The sequence below is a fragment of the Seriola dumerili genome, unplaced genomic scaffold, assembly GCF_002260705.1.
Source record: "Seriola dumerili isolate Sdu_G_001 unplaced genomic scaffold, Sdu_1.0 BDQW01000230.1, whole genome shotgun sequence".
Taxonomy (NCBI): domain Eukaryota; kingdom Metazoa; phylum Chordata; class Actinopteri; order Carangiformes; family Carangidae; genus Seriola; species Seriola dumerili.
The window spans coordinates 3,449,437-3,470,087 of NW_019174485.1; the positions used below are offsets into that span (position 1 = coordinate 3,449,437).

The window sequence follows — 20,651 nt, forward strand, 5'->3', positions numbered from 1 at the left end:
GCACTACTGACCCAATGACATCACTACACGGATGACACACTTTGTGAAAATACTTCGTCAGACACAAGCATAGTCGACACAACGGTCTTAATAGCCGGGGCAGCTGAGTACAAGGTTCTGTGTGAGCAGGATTGTGGCTGGCTTAAAAACTGCCTACCTGCTTCCTAAATGCTAGCTGCACTACAGGGCCTATGATACACTGAAGCAATCCTGTTAGAGAGATATGTATAGGCTCAAACCACTGACGTGAGAGGGAAGGAACAAAGGAAAGAGACCAGAGGAGAGACAGACAGACAGACAGACAAAGAGGAGACATATACAGAGGAAACAGAGAGAAAAGCTTTGAGTGAGAACCCAGTTGACCACGCATCTTGTTTACCCGGCACGTCTGGGTCCGCTGTTGTTATCTACAGCTGACACTAACAAACCCCATAATGAAATGAGCACTTGGAGACGGATGGTGGGCCTCCCTGCTCATGAGCCATGATGTCACAAGCCCAGATTAGACTGGACCATATGGCACACTGCCTGCTGTCCCTCTAATCCTCAGCCTCCATCCATCTACCTATCTATCTATCTATCTATCTATCTAAAGTGTCATTCTGCCATTCAAAACTCATCCATCTATCCATTCAACTGCTTCTTTTTTTTTTTTTCACAGACTGACTGGTGGCCAGGTACAACGCCCCATGCAGAGTCCTCTCTCCACTGCTGAATGAGACTGTCATGACCGAGAGGACTCTCTGTTGTTTTGTTTGTTCGTGTTTTATATTTCTTTTATGTTTGCTGTCTGTCTGTCCGTCTGTCTGTGACTGTAGCTGTCACTGCGTCTGTCTGTCCATTCTGTCCATTTCCTTTAGTCGTACACCACAGCCAGTGGCGGTTTTAGCTTCTCTGGTGCCCTAGGCAAATACCCCCTTCAGCCCCCCCACCCCAGCTACAACTAAAGACACACTATTCTGCACAAACTATATACGATAAACGATAATATTCCCGTTAATCTGCTAAAATATTACTGAAAATATTCTTGTAACAAATTATCATAACTTTAAAAAACGAAATAACCAGTGTGATGTACCTCAGGACAGGCTCGATGCCACACCTCCAGGTTGAAAGTCGGCATCCTTCCTCACTAGAACAACTTTAGCGCTGATCGACTCTCAGACATTGAACTTGACTCACCTGCAGCAGGTGTGGATCAGCTGACAGAGGAGGACACCTGGGGCCTTATATACCAAAGCCGTGTATAGAAGGCTTCACACTGACGCGTGGCGTACGCACAAGGCTGGAAAGATGCTAGCCTATGCACCAAAAAATTCACATGTATGAAAAAAGTGCTGGCGCAGGATTCCACATACATTTTCACACAGAATTCTTTTCTTGAACTTTATTCACATTCTCTTGATTGAAATTAGTCAAAAAACGTTTACAGTACTGTTGTGAGACTATGAGACTATCCAAATCTTTTCCAACTTTACGAATTAGTTTTATTAATTAATATGGCCACAGAGCCACCGCAGGGGGCAGCATGGATGATGAGGGGAAAAATATGGATGACTGAATATGATGTAGAGTAAAAGTTTGAGAACCACTGTATTACAGTAATACAACATACAAGGAAATGGGCAATAAGTAAAAATGTTCTAGAACAATGGCTTATTCAGCTGTTTATGAGAGAGTGACATACTCTCTGTTCAATACTGTAAGCTTGGTCAATGCATGTAACTTAGTGGGCAACTTGGTAATCCAGTGTTATCAATGGACTTTTGTGCTCATTCTTGGAAAAGTGTCAGTGGGGTGTTTTTTAAAATAACATTTATTTTATTTTGCTATTGTGTATATTCTGTTTTGATGGTTATTCAATTACAGTAAGTGAATTTATCCCTGTCTGTTTTATGTCTGTGTTTAAGATTTCAATACATATGTGCGTTTTGGTTGAAAATCTATGAAATAAATAACAGCTGCTGTTTACCTTCAGTTGGACATTCAGAATGGTTTCAGTTTGTTTACAGACTACAGTCAGTGGTTACATATTAAAAACACAAACGCATGCAAACAAGGTCCAAACACAGCCCCGAGCTTTGTGTTAGGATCGATTGCCCGTCATGTGAGTGCAGGGAGTGTGACGTTTAAACCTGTTAATTCATCTGGGGGATTAGGCTTACTTGCTGAGGGATATAAGGCAGGTTCACTGGGCTATACATGGGACTAATCGGAAGTTAGAGGTTGCTTTTGTCAGCTCCCTGTCATCCAGCTACTGAGCTCTTATTGAAATCCCCCATATCACTGAGTACATGGAAGATAATTCATAAGTGGCCTCAACAAAAGAATCACCTTTAGGGATTTACAGTACAGAGGGTGTAGTACTCATGGTGTATTTATAGCGTGAGCATATGATCTTTTACGGTGTTTTTCATTTGATATTCTATCACTGTAAATGTTAAATATTGGAAGACCTACAGTGTGTTATGGGGACTCTATATGTTATTAATTTCCTATAACTCAAATACTTTTTCTGTAACTTTTTCTATTTTTCTGTTTTTCTGTTTTTCTGTGTTTGTGCATCAATGTATTGTGTGTTTATCTGTGTGGTACACAATAATGGTTATGTATAGCCTACACAGTAAGGATTAGTTAATTAATTAATTAGCTGATTTACAGAAAAAATAATGAGCAGCTATACTCTGATAGTCAATTGATCATTCAAGTAATTTCCTACGCAAAAAAAAAGAAAAAAAGCTGAACATTCGCCACTTGGCTATTTGTGAGGATTTTTAACTTTTCTCTAGGCTATTTTGTGTCACTTGGACTGTTTTTCACAAAACTCAACACATTGGAAGCTGTAATCACAGGGTCTGGGAAATGGTGTTGGGCGTTTTTCACTATCTTCTTTCACATTTTGAAGACCAAACCAATTATAAATCAATTAAGCCATGTTTTATTGTATGGTATCACTATGATATTCCTGTTACACTTTCTGTTTGGATTTACGGTTAGTGTTTCATTCAGCAGAGTATCTCTATTAGCCTACTTAAGATTTGTCATTCTGGCCTCGATGTTTTCTAGAAGATCCTTGGTTTATTTATTTGAAATGGTCGCTGAACGATAAGTGAAAATGAAAGAACAGGTGTGGCTGCCGTGAGAGGACACACTGTGAGTAATAGCTGAATCAAACACACAGCAGTAGTAGGGTGTTTAATTCACCAGGACCGGGGGAGGAGTCACAGTCCAGTCATAGTTGTGGGCGGGCTTTTTGCTGTGATCCACACCTCGCCGGTGTCCATATGTGGTTCGTGACGTCACGCACCGGAGGTTCCATTCACATAAAACTGATCGGCCGGAATCCCCTTGGAGGAAATGTAGGCATAGACGCGCACGGGGCTCTTCTCTCGCCCGTATCCACCGTTTAGGTGTAAACCAGTTTAATTCTTTAGGCAATAATAACAACTCTTCAGCGTCAAAATGAAAGTCTCCAGCATAGACTGTCGGCGTCTGAGGAAAATCATCAGGAAGGAGTGTGGAAGCTGCCTTATTGTGGATTGCCGACCTTATTTCTCATTCACGAACTCCAATATCAAAGGCTCTGTCAATGTCAATCTCAACTCAGTGGTGGTCCGGAGGTCTCGAGGAGGACCGGTGCCTCTGCAGTTTGTCATCCCGGATGAGAGAGCCCTGTTTCGGCTTCGGGAGGGGAGCATATCGGCTATCGTAGCTCTGGATGACCGGACGTCCCACTGGCAAAAACTGAAAAAGGACAGTGTAGCACAAATAGTAATAAACACCCTCTCACATCTAGCGAGCGGAGCAAACATCTGTTTCCTGAAAGGTGAGAACTTTGTGAAATTCAACTCTTTTAATTCAGAGAGGGGAAATAAAGATAGTTTATCAGTTTACGTAGTAGTTGTTTTTAAAAGACTATCCTGGCTTGATATGAAAGACGCCACGACGGGTTAAAGCCTTTTTTGTATGAGTGTCTTATTATTGAAATGATGGGAAATGATGGGAATCATACTTCACCATATAAAGACTTAGTCTTATATGGCTTTATATGCGGTTGTCTCACAGGCTTCTAAACTATGTCTTTTCATTTATATGGTAGAATAGGCCTGTTAAGCTGAATATGTTATATTAATTTTAATATTAACAAGCTTGGGGCTCATATCTTAAATGTAAAGAAATCATTGTCCACTTTTTTTCAGCTGTATGGCTGTTTTAAGACTATATTGGGGACTAATTGTGTTCTAGGCGTATTTTATTTCACTTTTCCTAATGACACCGTTACGTAAAGCCAAGTATTTTTTCTCTCGATATCCTTCTCGCTTGTGTTGAGAACAGCGTATATTTTTCTTTCTCACTTCTTGGAGAGATAAACGTCCTGTATGCGTCAACGGAGCGGATGAGTCAGTGGGAGAGAAACGCGTGCAAATTGGTGGTGCAATATCTTTCATTGATAAGAGTGAAGAGAAGAAAAGAAAATTAGATTCCCCTCTGAACTATTTCTTTTAGCGAAATCAATCCCTCGGGGTTGTGTTAATTTGTTGAAACACATCCATTTCCGTCTGAGTCCTCAGGATGTTGACCTAAAAGGATTACCGGTCCTTCAACTGCGGGCTCCTTAATTACGCGCTTATAATCAGGTTATAAAGGTTATAATCCGCTGCTAAGACTGTTTCATAAACGCTACCATTTCACAAGATGTGTATGTATGTGTCAGGGTTGCAGGTGGTATTATTCTAAGCTTATTTAGTAGTAAGTATCGTGCTCATGGTTTTTCCCCTTTTGCTCAGGAGGATACGAGAACTTCCACTCTCAATACCCTGAACTTTGCACTGAGGTGAAAACCATCGACCAGAGCGGAACTGAAACCGAGAAAAAAGTCAACACCCACAGCGAGAAGCTTTCTCACCACAAACCAGATTATGATCAGGTATGGAAACACCCTTTTCAATTCTGTACTTCCCACCCTTTTCTTCTAGCAGCCACATGGAAGTCAGTTTTTATTTTTAACCTTATCCCCCCTCAAAAAAACCACACATTAAAGCCCTGTTGACATCAGAGAGACTTATTTGGCATCAGCCCATCAAAACATTTTCTCAGCATACATATGATATTCTCTGACCTTCACTGCTCCCCAGCCTTCTCATATTTGGCTTTAAAACGAGAGACCACTCAGTGATGCCCAGCTGACATCAGGACCCCATCTAGAGAAAAACACTCTTTCATCTCTGACCTTTCTTCTATAACCTCTACTGATGGCCACAAAGCGTGTGTCTGCTTCACATCTCACAGAACACTCTATTGTGTCTGTGGTTGACATGTTGTGTGTTATTTCACTTCATGGTTGACGTAATTCCTCCAGCTGCATGTGCCCATGTATGTTTTGTCTGTAGATGAACATAATGTTCTGCTTGCAGGTGGTTAGATGTTGTGGCTTTGACCATGAGTCCATTTTCTCAGAGATGCATTAAGGATGGGTTAAAGTAGATGCATCGATGGTTATGGGGTCACGTGTCATGTCTTGTCAGGAGGTCCTTAGGTGTAGATTCTAGTATTTATCTACATGTCTCACGTCTCTGTTTTCTCCCGTCTCCCCCCCCCCCCCCCCCACTCTCAGGGTAAACCTGTAGAGATCCTGCCTTTCCTCTACCTCGGTAGTGCCTACCATGCCTCCAGACAGGACTATCTCAGCGACCTTCACATCACAGCCTTGCTCAACGTGTCACGCAGGGATCTGCAGCCGGCCAAGGGCCACTATGACTACAAGTGGATCCCAGTGGAGGACAGCCACATGGCTGACATCAGCTCCCACTTCCAGGAGGCCATAGAGTTTATTGGTGAGTTGAAGTAAATGGACGTTGTATCTGTCCTCTTCTGGTTCACAGGGTGTGCATTTAAAGGTTCATGTCAGGATGGTGTATTTCTGTTTTGTTATCTTATAAAGCCGCTGATTCACTTGGCTTAATACTAAAATAGTTCACTCACTCAAACCAGCTAGACAGGGAAATAAATACACCACCTCCAAAATGGAGTCCTCTCCTGGAATAACATCAACCTCATCACATATATATTTATAGTGCAACATCACCTGAAGGAGTCTAAAAAATACTAGAGCCGAGTTAGAGAGACACCTATACATAGGTGTGTTTATTTCTGAAATACGTCTTCAAATAAGTCCCCTTTATCGCTGCCTCTCCTCTGCTGCCATTCACAAATAGAGGGCTGTAATCAGTTTAACTTGATCGCCTGCCTTCCTTGAAACACCCCCCCCCACCACCAACAAATCCAGTCTGTCTGCTTTCATTCAGGATTTGCTCACTTCCCCCTTCCCCTTCCGACCTCCCTCCCTCCCTCCCTCCCTCCTGTCTTAACTTGAAAAAGACGCTCTCATGCTGTCATCGCCTCCTAGGCCTAATCTCAGTGGCTTACTCTGCTGGGTGTGGCCAGTCAGTGTCACAACTGGGTGAGCTGTGAGCTGTCCATGTTTAGAAATGGCGGGGTGGAGGAGGTTGGGGGCTGACTGACACACACACACACACACACACACACTCAAACACCCACAGTTGTTTATGACGGAGGATAAAAGCGAGCTGACACACAAATAGAAAGCACAGTTGTTGGTTGCTTACAGGTGGGAATCATTGATTTACCTGAGGGCAGCAGGACAGTGAGTGTGCTACTGAGGAAGAGAGAGTGTGTGGGAGGAGAGAGGTGCTGGATAAAAGCAGCAGCAGCAGCAGTAAGAGATGTACACAATGTGCTGGTGGCTATTTATAGCCATGCATAACCAAGGACAAAGCGCACCCACGAGCAGCTTGGCTGACCTGTATTGGGTGGCTGCTATTGTTGGTATTGTGCATTGTTTGGGGATGCAGCTTACATTTAGGGTGACTTTGAGTAAGCCTGTGTATTACATAAGGCAGCAAATTGTTCCAGGGGCAGGTTTAGCCTACATTCAGGGAGGGCCTCCAAAATTCATCAACCATGCCAAGTGATTAGAAATGTGCTGCACACAAATCTTCATCGAGCTGCAGCCGGTCACCAAACGAAAATCAATCACCAATCAGCAACCCCTCTGACAGACGTACAGTTGGGAAGGAGAAAATAAATATTATTGACCTCCTGGATGAAAACAGCTGCTGATACGTGTTATGACATTTCCAGCCGATGAGGGCGTATCACTCAAGGATGATCTTTAAAACACCCACTGCTGCTGTCATCACTCCTTTTTTTTCACCCCTCTTCCCTCTTGTTGCATCCTCCACTCCAGATGGGAAGTTCATGATTCATTCATGTGGTTAATCAAGGATCAGAGATTTCAGAAATCATTGCCCCCCCACCACCCCCTACCCCCTGCAGTGGCTCTTAGGACCAGACAGAAGTGGCCCTCTGTGTTTCCATTTAATAGAGAGAGAGCGAAACATGTGTAGGTGTCTGCAGTGACTTTGTGGAACTAAGTGTCTGTAGGTAGACGACACAGACACAAAAAGAGTCATGTATGAGTAAGCAGTAGCTCTAAGAATGGGCAAAATCTTGAAAGGTGTCATGAGTGACACTCATACAGATGACAGAAAGTAGATTCTTGTGTAGGCATTAGAACATACAGTTAAGCGTGTAGGAGTGCTGCAGCTCTAAATGAGAACACACATCTCTGTGCCACAGTGAACTCCTCAACAGTACCCAGCGCCCCCAGAGCAAAGTCTCATGTACAGCTGCGCTCTGTGACTCAGACAAGACTCACTAATTTCTGTGTGATTTTCCTATTTGTTATCCTGGTGCCGTTTGTGTGCGTGGGAAAGAAACTAGGTACATAGCTCATGCAGAAAAGAGTTCACATTAATTATTGAGTGGGAGTAGGTAATAATTGTACAGTTAAAATGTGATTTTTCATTCGTTAATGTCTGTGTTCAAAACTCCCTGTTGATTCATTGCAACCTCTCTACCACATAAATTGACCTTAATAATATCAATTACAGCCACACACAGACAAAACAAAAAATAAACCCTGACATAACACCATGGCCGATATTTTGAAACAGACAAACTTTTTTAATAATTCATTTGATGCAAGTTTGATTCTTTCTAATAATTTTGCTGATGATCACAGAAAGAAAGAAAAGCTGTGTCCCCACCTCAGGCCAGATTGTTAACCCTGGTTTGTCCTCTTCTCCTTCCAGATCACGTGAAGCAATCAGGGGGAAAAGTCCTGGTCCACTGCGAAGCAGGCATCTCACGCTCACCTACCATCTGCATGGCCTACATCATGCGGACGCAGCAGCTACGGTTGGATGCAGCCTTTGATATCATCAAGCAGCGCCGGGCAGTCATCTCACCCAACTTTAGTTTCATGGGTCAGCTGCTGCAGTTTGAGTCAGAGGTCCTCTCCATGGCTCCGGCTCATGCTGCCACACCTGAACCGGCCACACCCTGCGTCCCCGAGTCAGCCTCCTTTTTTGCCAACGACTTCACCACCACCTTCAACACCAAAAACTTTGAGCCATCCGTGATCACCCTCCCTACCTCTTACCTGCAGTCCCCGGTCCACCACCAGTTCAAACTGAGCCCAATAACTGCACTGCCTTAAAATGAACTGTGACTGCTTGTAGTCTTACTTGAAAAAAATAAAAATTAATGCTCTCTGTGTGCCTGGTGTTGAAACCAGCAGAGCAGATAGACTGGAGATCAGCAACATAAGCAGAGAAGAGGCAAAAAATAATAGTGTTCTGCTCATGGGACTTGAGGCCTGTGAAATGAACTGCAGAGATGGAACAACACAGCACAGTGATAAACTGCAATATACATGCCTTAGGTTGATATTGTGATTTATTTGCCTATACACAAATAAAGTCATGCATTTAAACCTAATTTATTTGAAAATTACAGTCTGTCTGTCTGATTTTTTTTTTCAATAATGTGGATGTTAATATGTGTTTAATAAATGTTTTCACCACAAAAATAAAGTTGTCATGTAATCACTGGTGCATTTTTGGTGGATCTGTATCTGAGAAGTCAAATGAAATGATTGCAAACAGACTTTTTCCACGTAATTTATTGCACACCTATTCCCACAAGTAGCAAGACAGGGGGAAACTTTTATAATTTGCAGTTTTACATTATGTCAGTACTCTTCTGTTGTAACACAAGAGAAGAGACAACAGTGACACCTGCAGTGAGACAGTGACTTTGAATTGGCCTTTATGAGCAGCTTTAGATAAGCAGCTGCATGTACTTAGTTATACAGTTATAGCCAGACTGCATGTGCACAGGTTGGCCACGTAAGTGAAACTCAGCGCAAACTATGAATGCTAACTATGAACCATGAAAACTTGCATATTGCATTAGTTTTTGGAAATCCAAACCTCAGGTAAAGAAAATTCCCATAGGAAAGAGAAAAACGTTATATTTTCAACGCAAATGATGAGCCACGCTGTTTAGTAATTATCAATGAACAACAGTTTCTTGTCTATTTACAAGTTTAATTTCTCTTTGACTTCAGTCAGTGGACTGTTAAGATAACGCTCTCGACTATTTTCTGACTTTGGCGCCTAGATAGACAGTTAGCCTGTACCAACTGTACAAATAGGGAGGGAAAGAAATAGCAAACGTGTCAAACGTGTTCTTTACTTACAACACACAGACAACACGAATTAAACACCCTACATTAATATGAACGATATGACCCATGGTCAAATTTCGCCTACTTTATATTACTACCATAAATTATTTAACATATGTTTATCGCTATCTCCCTGTTTTCACATAATGGTACGATCCATTCTAGCCCGCCCCCGCCGCCATTTTCCATGTTATTCTCTTTAGCCACATAGTGTTTCACCAATTTTGAATGCAACAATTTGTAATATATTGTTGAGTTTTGGGTTATTAAATTCCCGGCTTCTCCATTTTAACGGAGAGGGGAGTTTAACTCAAAATTCAGCCGAGGAGACGCCCCGCTTAGACAGCCATGTACATCAAACAGGTAAGCTAACATCCTACTTGAGCGTGTTGTCTACTGTCACTGGCCTGACGTTAATTATGCTAGCTTAACCACATTCTGCTGAATGAATGTGCTCAGGATAACAATGTTTTGCATATAGTCTAACGTTAATTGGGTTTCAGAGTTCAGATCAGCTCAAAGACGGATGCAAGTTAAATAGATGACTTGCTAGCGCTACCGGGATTAATCTTGAATTGCCCGTCCCCCTTCTCAAGATGCTAAGCTAACGCTACAAGGCTAACGTTGGGTTAGCAGACGTCTCGTTTTTTCAGTAATGTTGCACAAATCCATATTGTAATTGATTTCATCATATGTAAATACGAGCATTGGTAGCACTGTGAGCGCCGAGTTTAAGGCCTATCTTGTTAGCAAACATGCACAGCGGTTAACGTCCTGAATGAAAACGAGTCCATACAGCGGCCGCCAGTTAAGGCCCTGTCGGAAACCGTGCCCCGCTAATGATACAGTTGTTGCTTCGCTTAGCGTAGAAGTTTCACATGTTGAACTTATCGGAGGGTAGAGGTAGTAATATTGCTGTTTTCCGGTACAGCCCCTGGCTTGCTACTTTGTGCCTTTACCCAATCTTGTCTATCTATTGTATGTTGTGAACGCAATCCTATACAGGAGGGTGTTACAGACTCTGTGCTCACGGTGGTCTCTGGGTTCTTGTGCAGGTCATCATCCAGGGGTTCCGAAGTTACAGGGACCAAACTGTGGTAGACCCGTTTAGTCCAAAGCACAATGTCATCGGTGAGTATGACTTTTTAGTCACACATTGCATTATACTGTTCTTCAATCAAATGTGAGTGTAGCTGAGAAGAAGGCAGACTACTTTGAATGTCAACATATGTCCTCATTTTGTGTTTTTTCTTGTTACAGTTGGAAGGAATGGGTCAGGAAAAAGTAACTTTTTCTATGGTATGTGAACCTCAATTTACAGCACAGCAGTCAAACATCGTTACTTTATATGTATTTTATTGTTTGTTGTCTATAACTGTGTCTCCTCTCTGTTTTCATAGCCATTCAGTTTGTGCTCAGTGATGAATTCAGCCACCTGCGACCTGAACAGCGCCTGGCCCTGCTCCACGTAAGTAGAGGCAAATATCAGATGCACTACTGATCCCAGCTGCTGCTTTGTGTTTAGTGGTTCTTCAACAAAGTTTTTTGTTAGTCACACTTTCTTTGACAAAAGCTTGTGTAACTTCCTAATAACAGGTGGATTCGAAAAGTCTTAATAAGATTAGTTGTATTTCTGCTAAAATATGAAGTTTGTGTTATAGAAGATTGAAACACAGTGGGAAACAGATTTTAACGTGAAGCTTTTCATATAAACATGTCATTATTGTGTTTTACTTCCATGTCACTGTAGGAGGGAACTGGTCCTCGCGTCATTTCGGCTTTTGTGGAGATTATATTTGACAACTCTGACAACCGGCTGCCGGTAGGAATGGCAAACATTTCATATTGATCCTATTACTGTAATTGCTGACACGCTGATTCTTTCCAACTTGATATTGTGCAAAATTTTCCGCAAGCCTCTCATATAACACCCTGTCTTCTCCAGGTGTATGTCACAAATGTTTGTTTGCTTAGATTGCTGAAGCCATTATAAGAGAGGTGCACTGGTATATTTGCATGCCATCTAGACCTATAAGCTTAAATGTGCATATTTGTATGTCCATTTAAAATTTTTGCTACTGATGTTTGGCTGATAGTAGAATTAGCACATTTGTGTACAACACTTGTGCCGAATTAACAACAGAATAAAACAGTATAATATTTTAACATTTACCTACCCAATAAGCGACAGGAAAATTAAGAATTAAGATAGGCAACCTAGCATATTTTACACCTGTATTTGTACCAAGACTTAAAAGTGGACATCAATACAATCAATGCAGGTGGCAAAATACCAGATATAGGCATCACCTTCAAAACAGCTTGATTCAATATCCTCAGTGCAGGATACTAGTGAAAGTAGTATATTATCATGTTATGTTATCATATATGTTATGTTTTTTCAGTTCCTTATTCCTAGTTATGACCACTGATTGTAGGTACACTTCTTGTAATATACACTCTAGTACACACAGTGCTTATTATGGCGATGAAGACAGGGTGTAAGAACCACTCTAGAAATCCAAAAATTGGTTTTGGCTGGGCATTAAACTGTCATCTTATAGCCTGGTAATATTGTGGCATAACTAGCCAATTCGGCTGCTGTGTGATTCTCCTCTTTACCATTTAACCTGCAATAAATGTCTCATCCTCCAGATTGACAAGGAGGAAGTCTCCCTTCGCCGTGTCATTGGCGCTAAGAAGGACCAGTATTTCTTAGACAAGAAGATGGTGACGTAAGTATTGCTGTAGGGTGACTGTCTGTGTCCCTGTAATCACAGGAAATGACAACTCTGTGATTTTCTCTTTTTTTTGATGGCGTTGTTATTGTTGCAGTAAGAATGATGTCATGAACCTTCTGGAGAGTGCCGGCTTCTCCCGCAGTAACCCCTACTACATTGTCAAGCAGGGAAAGGTGAGAAAGGAGTGGGTGGCAACCTCACACAACACATAAGAGTTTGTTTTTCAGCGCTGTGTAATGCATTACAGTATGTAAGCGCGGCTGTAAAAAACGGTGCTAATGTCTTGGCTTGCCATGTTATGATCATAAACTTGCAGTATTAGCAGTTTGAAAGATTTGTGAAATCAAAATTGACATCTGCTAAATGTAATGTACAATTTTCTTAGCAAGATCATCGCAGCGATACACCAAACAGCAGGGAATTCCTTCCAATGCTTTATTTCAATGTTTCATTCAGATCAACCAAATGGCCACAGCACCCGACTCCCAACGTCTGAAGCTGCTGCGAGAGGTGGCAGGGACACGGGTGTATGATGAGCGCAAGGAGGAGAGTATTTCTCTCATGAAGGAGACAGGTAACAGCTTTTTAACATCATTGTTACTTGAACAACAATTTTTTTTTTTTTTTAACATTTCCCAATTGAAACTTTTTTTGTCACGCTCTTCCATGTTTGCAGTATTTGGTTGCCAAAGTATTAGCCTGAGGCAAACTAAGTGTGATGCAAACTGTGCACACTGCATGTTGAATGAACAAAAAATGTGATATTTATTTAGAGGTTACATTTTAAGTTAAAAAATATATATAATGTAACTTAACAGCAATCCTTACGTTATTATTTCATGGGTCATTTTGTATTGCCAAATATGTGTATGATGTGAGCATCATCATTAGTCATGGTTTGCACTTTTAAAAACAACCTGGTGCATGTGTTCCCCAGAGGGGAAGCGAGAGAAGATCAATGAGCTGCTGAAGTACATTGAGGAGCGTCTGCACACCCTGGAGGATGAGAAGGAGGAGCTGGCTCAGTACCAGAAGTGGGACAAGATGAGAAGAGCCCTGGAGTACACTATCTACAACCAGGAGCTGAACGAAACCCGTGCCAAATTGGACGAGGTAATGAAGTCAAGGACAAAAACCTATACTGCACATACACAGGAAAAAACTGAACGTGTTAGACTTTGTGATTACCATCTCTTTGTTCCTGAGGAATCACTACTAGCAGTCAATCAAAATATGACAATATCCCAAGTGTAGTACAGAATTATGTTTGATGGAATTTAGATATGACTGCTGTTTGTCCTCTTACTTCATGTATCAGGGAGTCCTATTTTCAGTAATTGGTAGAATAATGAATAAACTTCACTGATTTATTTATGAATGAATGAATTAAGAATCTACCAGTAACTGTGGCTAGTGCACAGAAAACTTAGGTTTGTGTTCTGTTGTAACTAGTTTACCATACCAAGGCTTTCTGTTTATTATTCTGTTTGTTTTTTTTGCAGTTGTCCACCAAGAGAGAGACCTGTGGAGACAAATCCAGGCAGCTGCGTGATGCTCAGCAAGATGCCAGAGATAAAGTAGAGGTAAACAATTCTACTACAGAGCAATTATATCCATGTCTTGGATTAGGGGATGGATGAAAATAAACATTGTCATAATCATCACAGTTCAATATTTAGTGAAATATTTAAAATGACATTGTTGAATGACATATTTCTCCTCCTGAGATTGAACCAGTCCTATTTATCAATACAGAAGTGTATGAATTTTAAAACATTGCTACTATCTAATACTGTGATGGATTTTGGTAAAAGTAGACATCATATAAACAAAGTTTGTGGAGAGATAATAAATGATAACACTGAGTTTTCACGCAGCCCTATCAGTCAAAAACCACTGACAAGAGTGACATGCAAAGAGAGGATACTACTTTTGAATTTTTGTTTTTCTGTCTAATGTCATCATGTTTTTTGTTACGTTTGTTTTGTAGTGAGCAGGTTACCTCGGTCTTCACATTTAATGATTGTGCATAAAAAAAATATAAATGAATGAATATGAACATATTTGTAGAGAATGTATCCTACTCTCCTGACAGTCTATGTCCTTGGTAAATAAATGGACAAGCATTTCATCACTGAAGAAGTAAGTTGTTGTATTTATTTATACTCCCTTGAATTAAATCTCACGGCATGTTTCTTTATATTGGCTCCTATTTTGTAGGAGACGGAGCGCGTTGTGCGGGAGCTGAAGTCCAAGATCTCTGCCATGAAGGAGGAGAGAGAGCAGCTGTCGGCCGAGCGCCAGGAGCAGATCAAGCAGAGGACCAAGCTCGAGCTGAAGGCCAAGGACCTGCAGGATGAGCTGGCAGGCAACAGCGAACAGAGGGTACGGAAGCCTCCCATCTGCGTCACTTTGCACACGTGATGCTGCACCAACAACACTCTCCCTCCCCCTTCCCCTGCATCATCACTCTGTGTAGAGAGTGATGGTAGTCTTTTTCTCTTTTCATGTACTCCACTCAACCATGTTACAAATTGGAAAGAGGAGTTTGTGTCCAATGTTTCTTCACTTTTCAAGTCACTTGGCTGGAATAGTGACCTTTTGTAGCCCTCACACATCAATTCAATTAATTTTCGATTAATCAGTTAACTACGCAGATAAGATAATAAGTTGGATTACTAGAGCCCAAAGTAAAATTTTAAAGTTGTTAAATTACTCTGACCAAGGTAGAAAACATCCTGTTGTATTTGTTTTACAGTTATATGAATCAGAGAATGACAAGGAAGAACCCGACTGTTTTTTTTGAAAACTGTAGCAGATGTTTATTTCTACTTGGTAAATTATTAATTTACAAAATTATCACTGACTCATTTCCTGTCGATAATCAGCTTCTGAAATATATTAACAAATCAGAAAGCACAAATAGTTAAGTTTAGTCTTAGCCCTCTCAAAAACAAGAAGTTTGCCCTTATGTATAGAGTTCACACTGTTCGTGCTGAATCTTTCAGCAGAATCAAAACAGAGGAAGCACCAGCCTGCATATCAGACTCTTTGCCATCAGCTTCACTATACATCATAACTGGCACAAGGATTTGTGTACAGAGCTGGCACGGATCACTCTCCGTATGGCCTCGTGTTCAGTGTGTGTTTGTGTGCACGTGTAAGTCTGAGGTTGATAATCATAAATAACGGCTATATTGGCTCAGTCTCTGTGTGAACCGTGATGGGTCCCAGGCAGCATGCTGGCTGCTGGTTGGATTAAGCCCACCTGGCTACGGCTGGCTTGGCATCAGCCAAAAGTTATTGGAGCAAAATGAAAAGCAAGGGAAGCAGAACTGCGTCACTAGCTGCTGATGGTCCCGGTTTTATCAGGTTTGAGTTGGCTTTGACATGCAGGAGGGAAGTAGAGATTTTTCATACCTGTGGGATGACAGTCACCCACACAGAAATCTCGAAAGCAGTAGTCAGTAGGCAGGTCTGCTGTACAAGTGATCTAGGTGAAAGTGAAGAGCATGAATTTTTCAGAATGGGTGACGTAGTGAAGGTTTTCTTACTACTACTTTGGTGCTTGTTCCTTGAATTCACAACCAGTTGAAGTGTTTGCTGTGTGTTTGAGTGTTTGAAATACAACACTAATTGTGCAGAAATGTGACAGTGAAGTGACATAAGGTGCATTAGAAAATACATGTGGAAAAAAATCTAAAAATAGCTACTACTGCACTGAGGTGATGAGGAGACTTCATCGTATAGTTTATTTTTGTAAATGTCTTTTTAGCACATCCGTCTCAGTATCTTCTATTTTAATATAAACTACTTTGTTTAATCATCTTTTCACTCTCAAAAATGTATTCATTTAATTTTTTCTCCTCTTCTTCACTGTGTCACTTCTTCTTCACTTCTACATTTGATAAAATGTCATGTTCTTGCTCCTTCAGAAACGTCTGCTGAAGGAGCGTCAGAAGCTGCTGGAGAAAATCGAGGAGAAGCAAAAAGAGCTGCAGGAGACTGAGCCCAAATTCAATATGGTGAAGGAAAAAGAGGAGCGGGGTATCTCCAGGTAGGGATGACTCATCCTCAGCTACGGTCCCTTGAGCAGCTGGTGACTAGGCATAACTAGATTCAACTCGAGTCAAGCATCACATTTTGAATACCTTTTGATAGCAAGAGACCAAGAGATGGATGCACATGAGATATAATTGCAGGAGGTAATGCTAAAATAACTTTGTGTTCAGTTTTTTCTTAACATACATTTAGATCACAAATGGACTTCCTCTCAAAACTCTGCTGCTTATGTGTCACATGACAAGAAGGAAAGAATATTCATCAGACACTGTGTGGCTGTAAATGATCAAAGTGTACACATCTACATTTGTCGGGGAAATAAATAGAATTAAAATGACTCACTACTGATGTGTCTTCATGTGTGAAACCTTCACACTTTCTGTGGTCCCATTGCCTCCCAGACTGGCCCAGGCTACTCAGGAGAGGACCGACCTGTACGCCAAGCAGGGCCGTGGCAGCCAGTTCACCTCCAAGGAAGAGAGGGACAAGTGGATTAAGAAGGAGTTGAAGTCTCTGGACCAGGCCATCAATGATAAAAAGAGGCAAATCGCAGCCATCCACAAAGACCTTGAGGACACAGAGACGAATAAGGAGAAGAACCTTGAGCAGTACAATGTAAGACAATTCAAAATTGTTCAAATACTTTTCCAGATTTCCATGAGGAAGAATTGTAGTTTAATGAAAAATTTGGATTCAGACCCATTTCCCAGATCAGTTTCAGAGGGAGTTAAATTTAGGGTGGTAACAATATCTTTAGTAGCAGTGGTTGAAGGTGTGGACTATAATTTCTGCTAAATTCATGAAAACACTTCTGTTACTACTAAAAATTGCCAACCTGTTCACTTGTTCCTCAAAATTACATCTGGTTGCTGTTGTGGTTTTTAATCTTGTGTCTGTAGCTGGAAGATTCACAGTAAAAACTTTTTTTTTTTTTTTTCATACTTGTCTTGTTTTCATGGTTTATATAGTTTTAACCTAACCTCCTGACAGGAGAGTGTATCTGATCCACTTTAAACTTGTCTTTTTAGAAACTCGATCAAGATCTAAATGAGGTCAAGACCCGTGTTGAGGAGCTGGACAAAAAGTATTATGAAGTGAAGAACAGGAAAGACGAGCTGCAGAGCGAAAGAAAGTAAGAACCTTTTATTTACTTTTAGCCTCTTTCCTCTTTCTTTCCCTCTCTTTGACGTCACATCTTTTACTTAATTCAATTTAAAGTTCTGCTCATGCTTTTTATTTTTATTGTCTAGTGTCACAAAGTATAGTGGCACATGATGTAGATGAATCTTTACAGGCGTCGTGCCTATATCTTACATTGAGCTGAAAGGTTGAGTTGCTCACCCTTCCTTTAAGCTGATGTGCTGTTTCCGGTTGGCAACCTTTAGTTACATATCAGAGTATTGTCTGCTGTGAATGTCACCAGGCCTTCCCTGTTCACTTAAACAATGAGGTTTATATAACAGAGGATGATGCCCCGGGCCACTGTTGCCAGACACTTTCTTGCTTCTAAAAGGTCTTCTGCGGTGGATGAATTGTGTAGTGGGTCAGTAGTGAAAATATAGTCAGGACAGATTCTGCCCTGCTTCTTGAAACACAACAAATTGAGCATTTCCAGTCAAGTCTCCATCTATTAAGTGAAATAACACACTCAGGATAAAATGCATATTATCTTATAAAATAATTTAATTTTTTGTTGTAAGATTAAAAAGTGTGTCTTGTCCTTTTTGAGAACTGAATTCCATTCAGTTGAATAACAGACAATTATAGCTAAATTAAAACAAAATTCATGAATATGTTTCTGTTTGTCTATTGAATCCATCATGCCCCGTCTAGTTCATTATAATCCATTGTTTTAGTCTAGTGGGTGAAAAGGCAGCATAATGACAGCTTTAATAGAAGGAGCACAACATGCAGACCACACAGCAAATAACAACAAATTAAAAATCCTTTTTAAGATTTCTCTTTTGTGTGAAAAGGTTCTTAAAGAACACAATCGTGTCATCACGGTGTCCTAGGCTTTATTGTGTTTTTCCTTACTGACTGACTCCTGTTCCTGTTAGTATCATGGCTGTAGTTGGGTTTTGGTGTTCCTGGTGACATAAGTGTAACAGTGTGGCTGTCTGTGTCTGTCCAGCTACCTGTGGCGTGAGGAGAACGCAGAGCAGCAGGCCCTGGCAGCCAAACGAGAGGACCTGGAGAAGAAACAGCAGCTCCTTCGAGCGGCCACCGGCAAGGTCCGTATCTCTGTGCATGATTGCGTAATTATTGACTTGCATAATTCAACTACATGATACCTGATGCTCTCGTCTGAACACAAGTGAAAGACGTGTGTATGTGTGTAAGCACAGAAAACGAAATTACTTTCCAGAGGATTTAAATTTATAAAAAATGTATGGTACCGTACGGATCACTTTGCTTGTAAGCACACATACTCACACTCCCTGACTTTATCTGAGGATGACACTTGTAAGCCAGAGGTAGAGCTGCCATGCGACACATGCATTAAACTGTCACACATTAACTTAATTACCCGAAGTGCTGTGAGAGAGAAAATGGGATAGTGACGATAAATTAAAACCCAACTGAAAAAGTTCCTCTCTCCAAATGAGCCCACTTGAATACTGCAAAGGGCTCACTTTGTGACTCAGACAGTTGTCAGGTTAGCCTGGATCTGCCTCCCTACTGGCACCTTATCATAGCTAGCTAAATTTACATATGACTCACTCTCTCTGCCTCATCCAGTATCTGCCAGTCGTTTCTTCTGGGTAGATACATCAATCAAATATCACTTCTCAATAATGTCTGCTGACATGAAAGGAGGCTGTTTATGGCTTCATGAACAAATGCCCTGCATTCATTTTTCTTTCATCGGTTCTGGCTGACTCATCCGAGCTCCAGGTTTTGATAGACCTAGATCTTTTCTACAGTACAGATCATAGTGTTGCATAGTATTGCAAATTTTTTTTTCTGTTTTTGTCTGTGCACCTCACACTATGAGCTACCGTAAATGTGGAGGCAGCATGTAGAAAGGCATTTTCCTTTGGGATCTTCCTCAGCATGCAGTTTTGCAAGTTTCACCAATTCTTTACAGCACAGGATTTCATCTGTTTAGAAATCTTCTATTTTAAAAAAAGGTCATGGCTGCTTTTTTAATACATGTTATAATGCTTAGTAGTAAGAGTATGTCAGTGAAGCTACTTTTGCTAGATTCAGAAAAATGCTGTGTACTTATATTTTTATCGAATTTAGTTGTGGTTGCAATTTGATTCACAAATGTTACAATAATAGTCATACAATTTTCTTTGACTGGTTAGAAAATGTATTTAAATATAGAAGTTATGATCAATTTTATGGTCATATTCTGTTCTTTTTTTTTTGTTTGTTTGTTTTGTTTTATAATTGAGACTATAGTAATAATAATAATCCTCTTTTTCTTGTGGTCCTCCAGGCCATTCTGAATGGCATTGATAGCATCAACAAAGTCCTTGAGCATTTCCGTCGGAAAGGGATCAACCAGCATGTCATTAATGGTTACCACGGCATCGTCATGAATAACTTTGAATGTGAACCTGCTTTTTATACCTGTGTGGAGGTGACTGCTGGGACCAGGTGAGGACTGCTTTTTTACATTTTCTCTGCCAGCTCCTGATGTTGTTTTCAGTAAAAATGTCACTGCCAAACATTTGTGATGTATATAAAAAACGTTGCAACAAAACACATGTAGTGTGATATTAAAACAGTGGCCCCAATACCCACATACTAGTACAAATGTGTCTTTTAGATATAAGGAGCAGGGTATTGCAGTGTTGGCAGCCAATAGATTGATTACATATTCAGTGTTTGAAATGCTATGTAGTGTTAAGTTGTTCTCTTTCTGCACAATTATTTTTATTTCAAATTATTAAATGTATTTAATATTAATTTATTATTATTATTATTATTATTACTACCAATGACCTACTGAACATAGTCACAACAGATTTTTATTTTAATAGCAGAAAATGAAAAAGTAGTCACAGCTTCATGTTTGCTCGTTATGAGAGCAGATGTTGTGAATATTTTGCACATTTCAGGATGTACAGATATTTATCAGTTTTTCCTTATGGTGCAGCCTTGGTATGTAGTGAAAGTGACTATCCACTCATATGTTTTTATTTTTCTCTTTTTCCTTGTTACTGTGTCCACCTACCTTCTCTCGTGTTTTCCCAGACTGTTCTACCACATTGTGGAGACTG

At 40.7% G+C, this 20,651-nt stretch overlaps 2 protein-coding genes across 2 annotated transcripts in view; both read left to right on the forward strand.

The window, feature by feature from the left end:
- Window positions 1-3,365: 3,365 nt before the first annotated feature.
- dusp5 (dual specificity phosphatase 5) lies at window positions 3,366-8,936 on the forward strand. The gene is made up of 4 exons (XM_022755402.1): window positions 3,366-3,826; window positions 4,788-4,927; window positions 5,615-5,834; window positions 8,175-8,936. The coding sequence occupies exons 1-4, from the start codon at window positions 3,463-3,465 to the stop codon at window positions 8,579-8,581; spliced, it is 1,131 nt and encodes a 376-aa protein (XP_022611123.1). The 5' UTR covers window positions 3,366-3,462; the 3' UTR covers window positions 8,582-8,936.
- An 879-nt stretch (window positions 8,937-9,815) lies between these two features.
- The window catches only part of smc3 (structural maintenance of chromosomes 3), a 26,246-nt gene continuing 15,410 nt past the window's right edge, over window positions 9,816-20,651 (forward strand). The window contains exons 1-16 of the mRNA XM_022755401.1: window positions 9,816-9,976; window positions 10,669-10,744; window positions 10,874-10,912; window positions 11,014-11,081; window positions 11,364-11,435; window positions 12,269-12,348; window positions 12,449-12,527; window positions 12,811-12,928; window positions 13,292-13,467; window positions 13,857-13,937; window positions 14,575-14,739; window positions 16,290-16,411; window positions 16,818-17,031; window positions 17,445-17,548; window positions 18,551-18,650; window positions 19,865-20,025. Of these exons, the coding sequence (XP_022611122.1) occupies window positions 9,962-9,976; window positions 10,669-10,744; window positions 10,874-10,912; window positions 11,014-11,081; window positions 11,364-11,435; window positions 12,269-12,348; window positions 12,449-12,527; window positions 12,811-12,928; window positions 13,292-13,467; window positions 13,857-13,937; window positions 14,575-14,739; window positions 16,290-16,411; window positions 16,818-17,031; window positions 17,445-17,548; window positions 18,551-18,650; window positions 19,865-20,025 (1,670 nt within the window). The 5' untranslated portion in view covers window positions 9,816-9,961. The remainder of the gene's footprint in view (window positions 9,977-10,668; window positions 10,745-10,873; window positions 10,913-11,013; window positions 11,082-11,363; window positions 11,436-12,268; window positions 12,349-12,448; window positions 12,528-12,810; window positions 12,929-13,291; window positions 13,468-13,856; window positions 13,938-14,574; window positions 14,740-16,289; window positions 16,412-16,817; window positions 17,032-17,444; window positions 17,549-18,550; window positions 18,651-19,864; window positions 20,026-20,651) is intronic.

Bases quoted from the DNA above. Each gene is read 5' to 3' on its own strand.
- dusp5 (XM_022755402.1), top strand. From the start codon at position 3,463: ATGAAAGTCTCCAGCATAGACTGTCGGCGTCTGAGGAAAATCATCAGG. The intron at 4,928-5,614 runs GTATGGAAACAC...CCCCACTCTCAG, and splicing joins ACAAACCAGATTATGATCAG to GGTAAACCTGTAGAGATCCT. The intron at 5,835-8,174 runs GTGAGTTGAAGT...TTCTCCTTCCAG, and splicing joins GGAGGCCATAGAGTTTATTG to ATCACGTGAAGCAATCAGGG.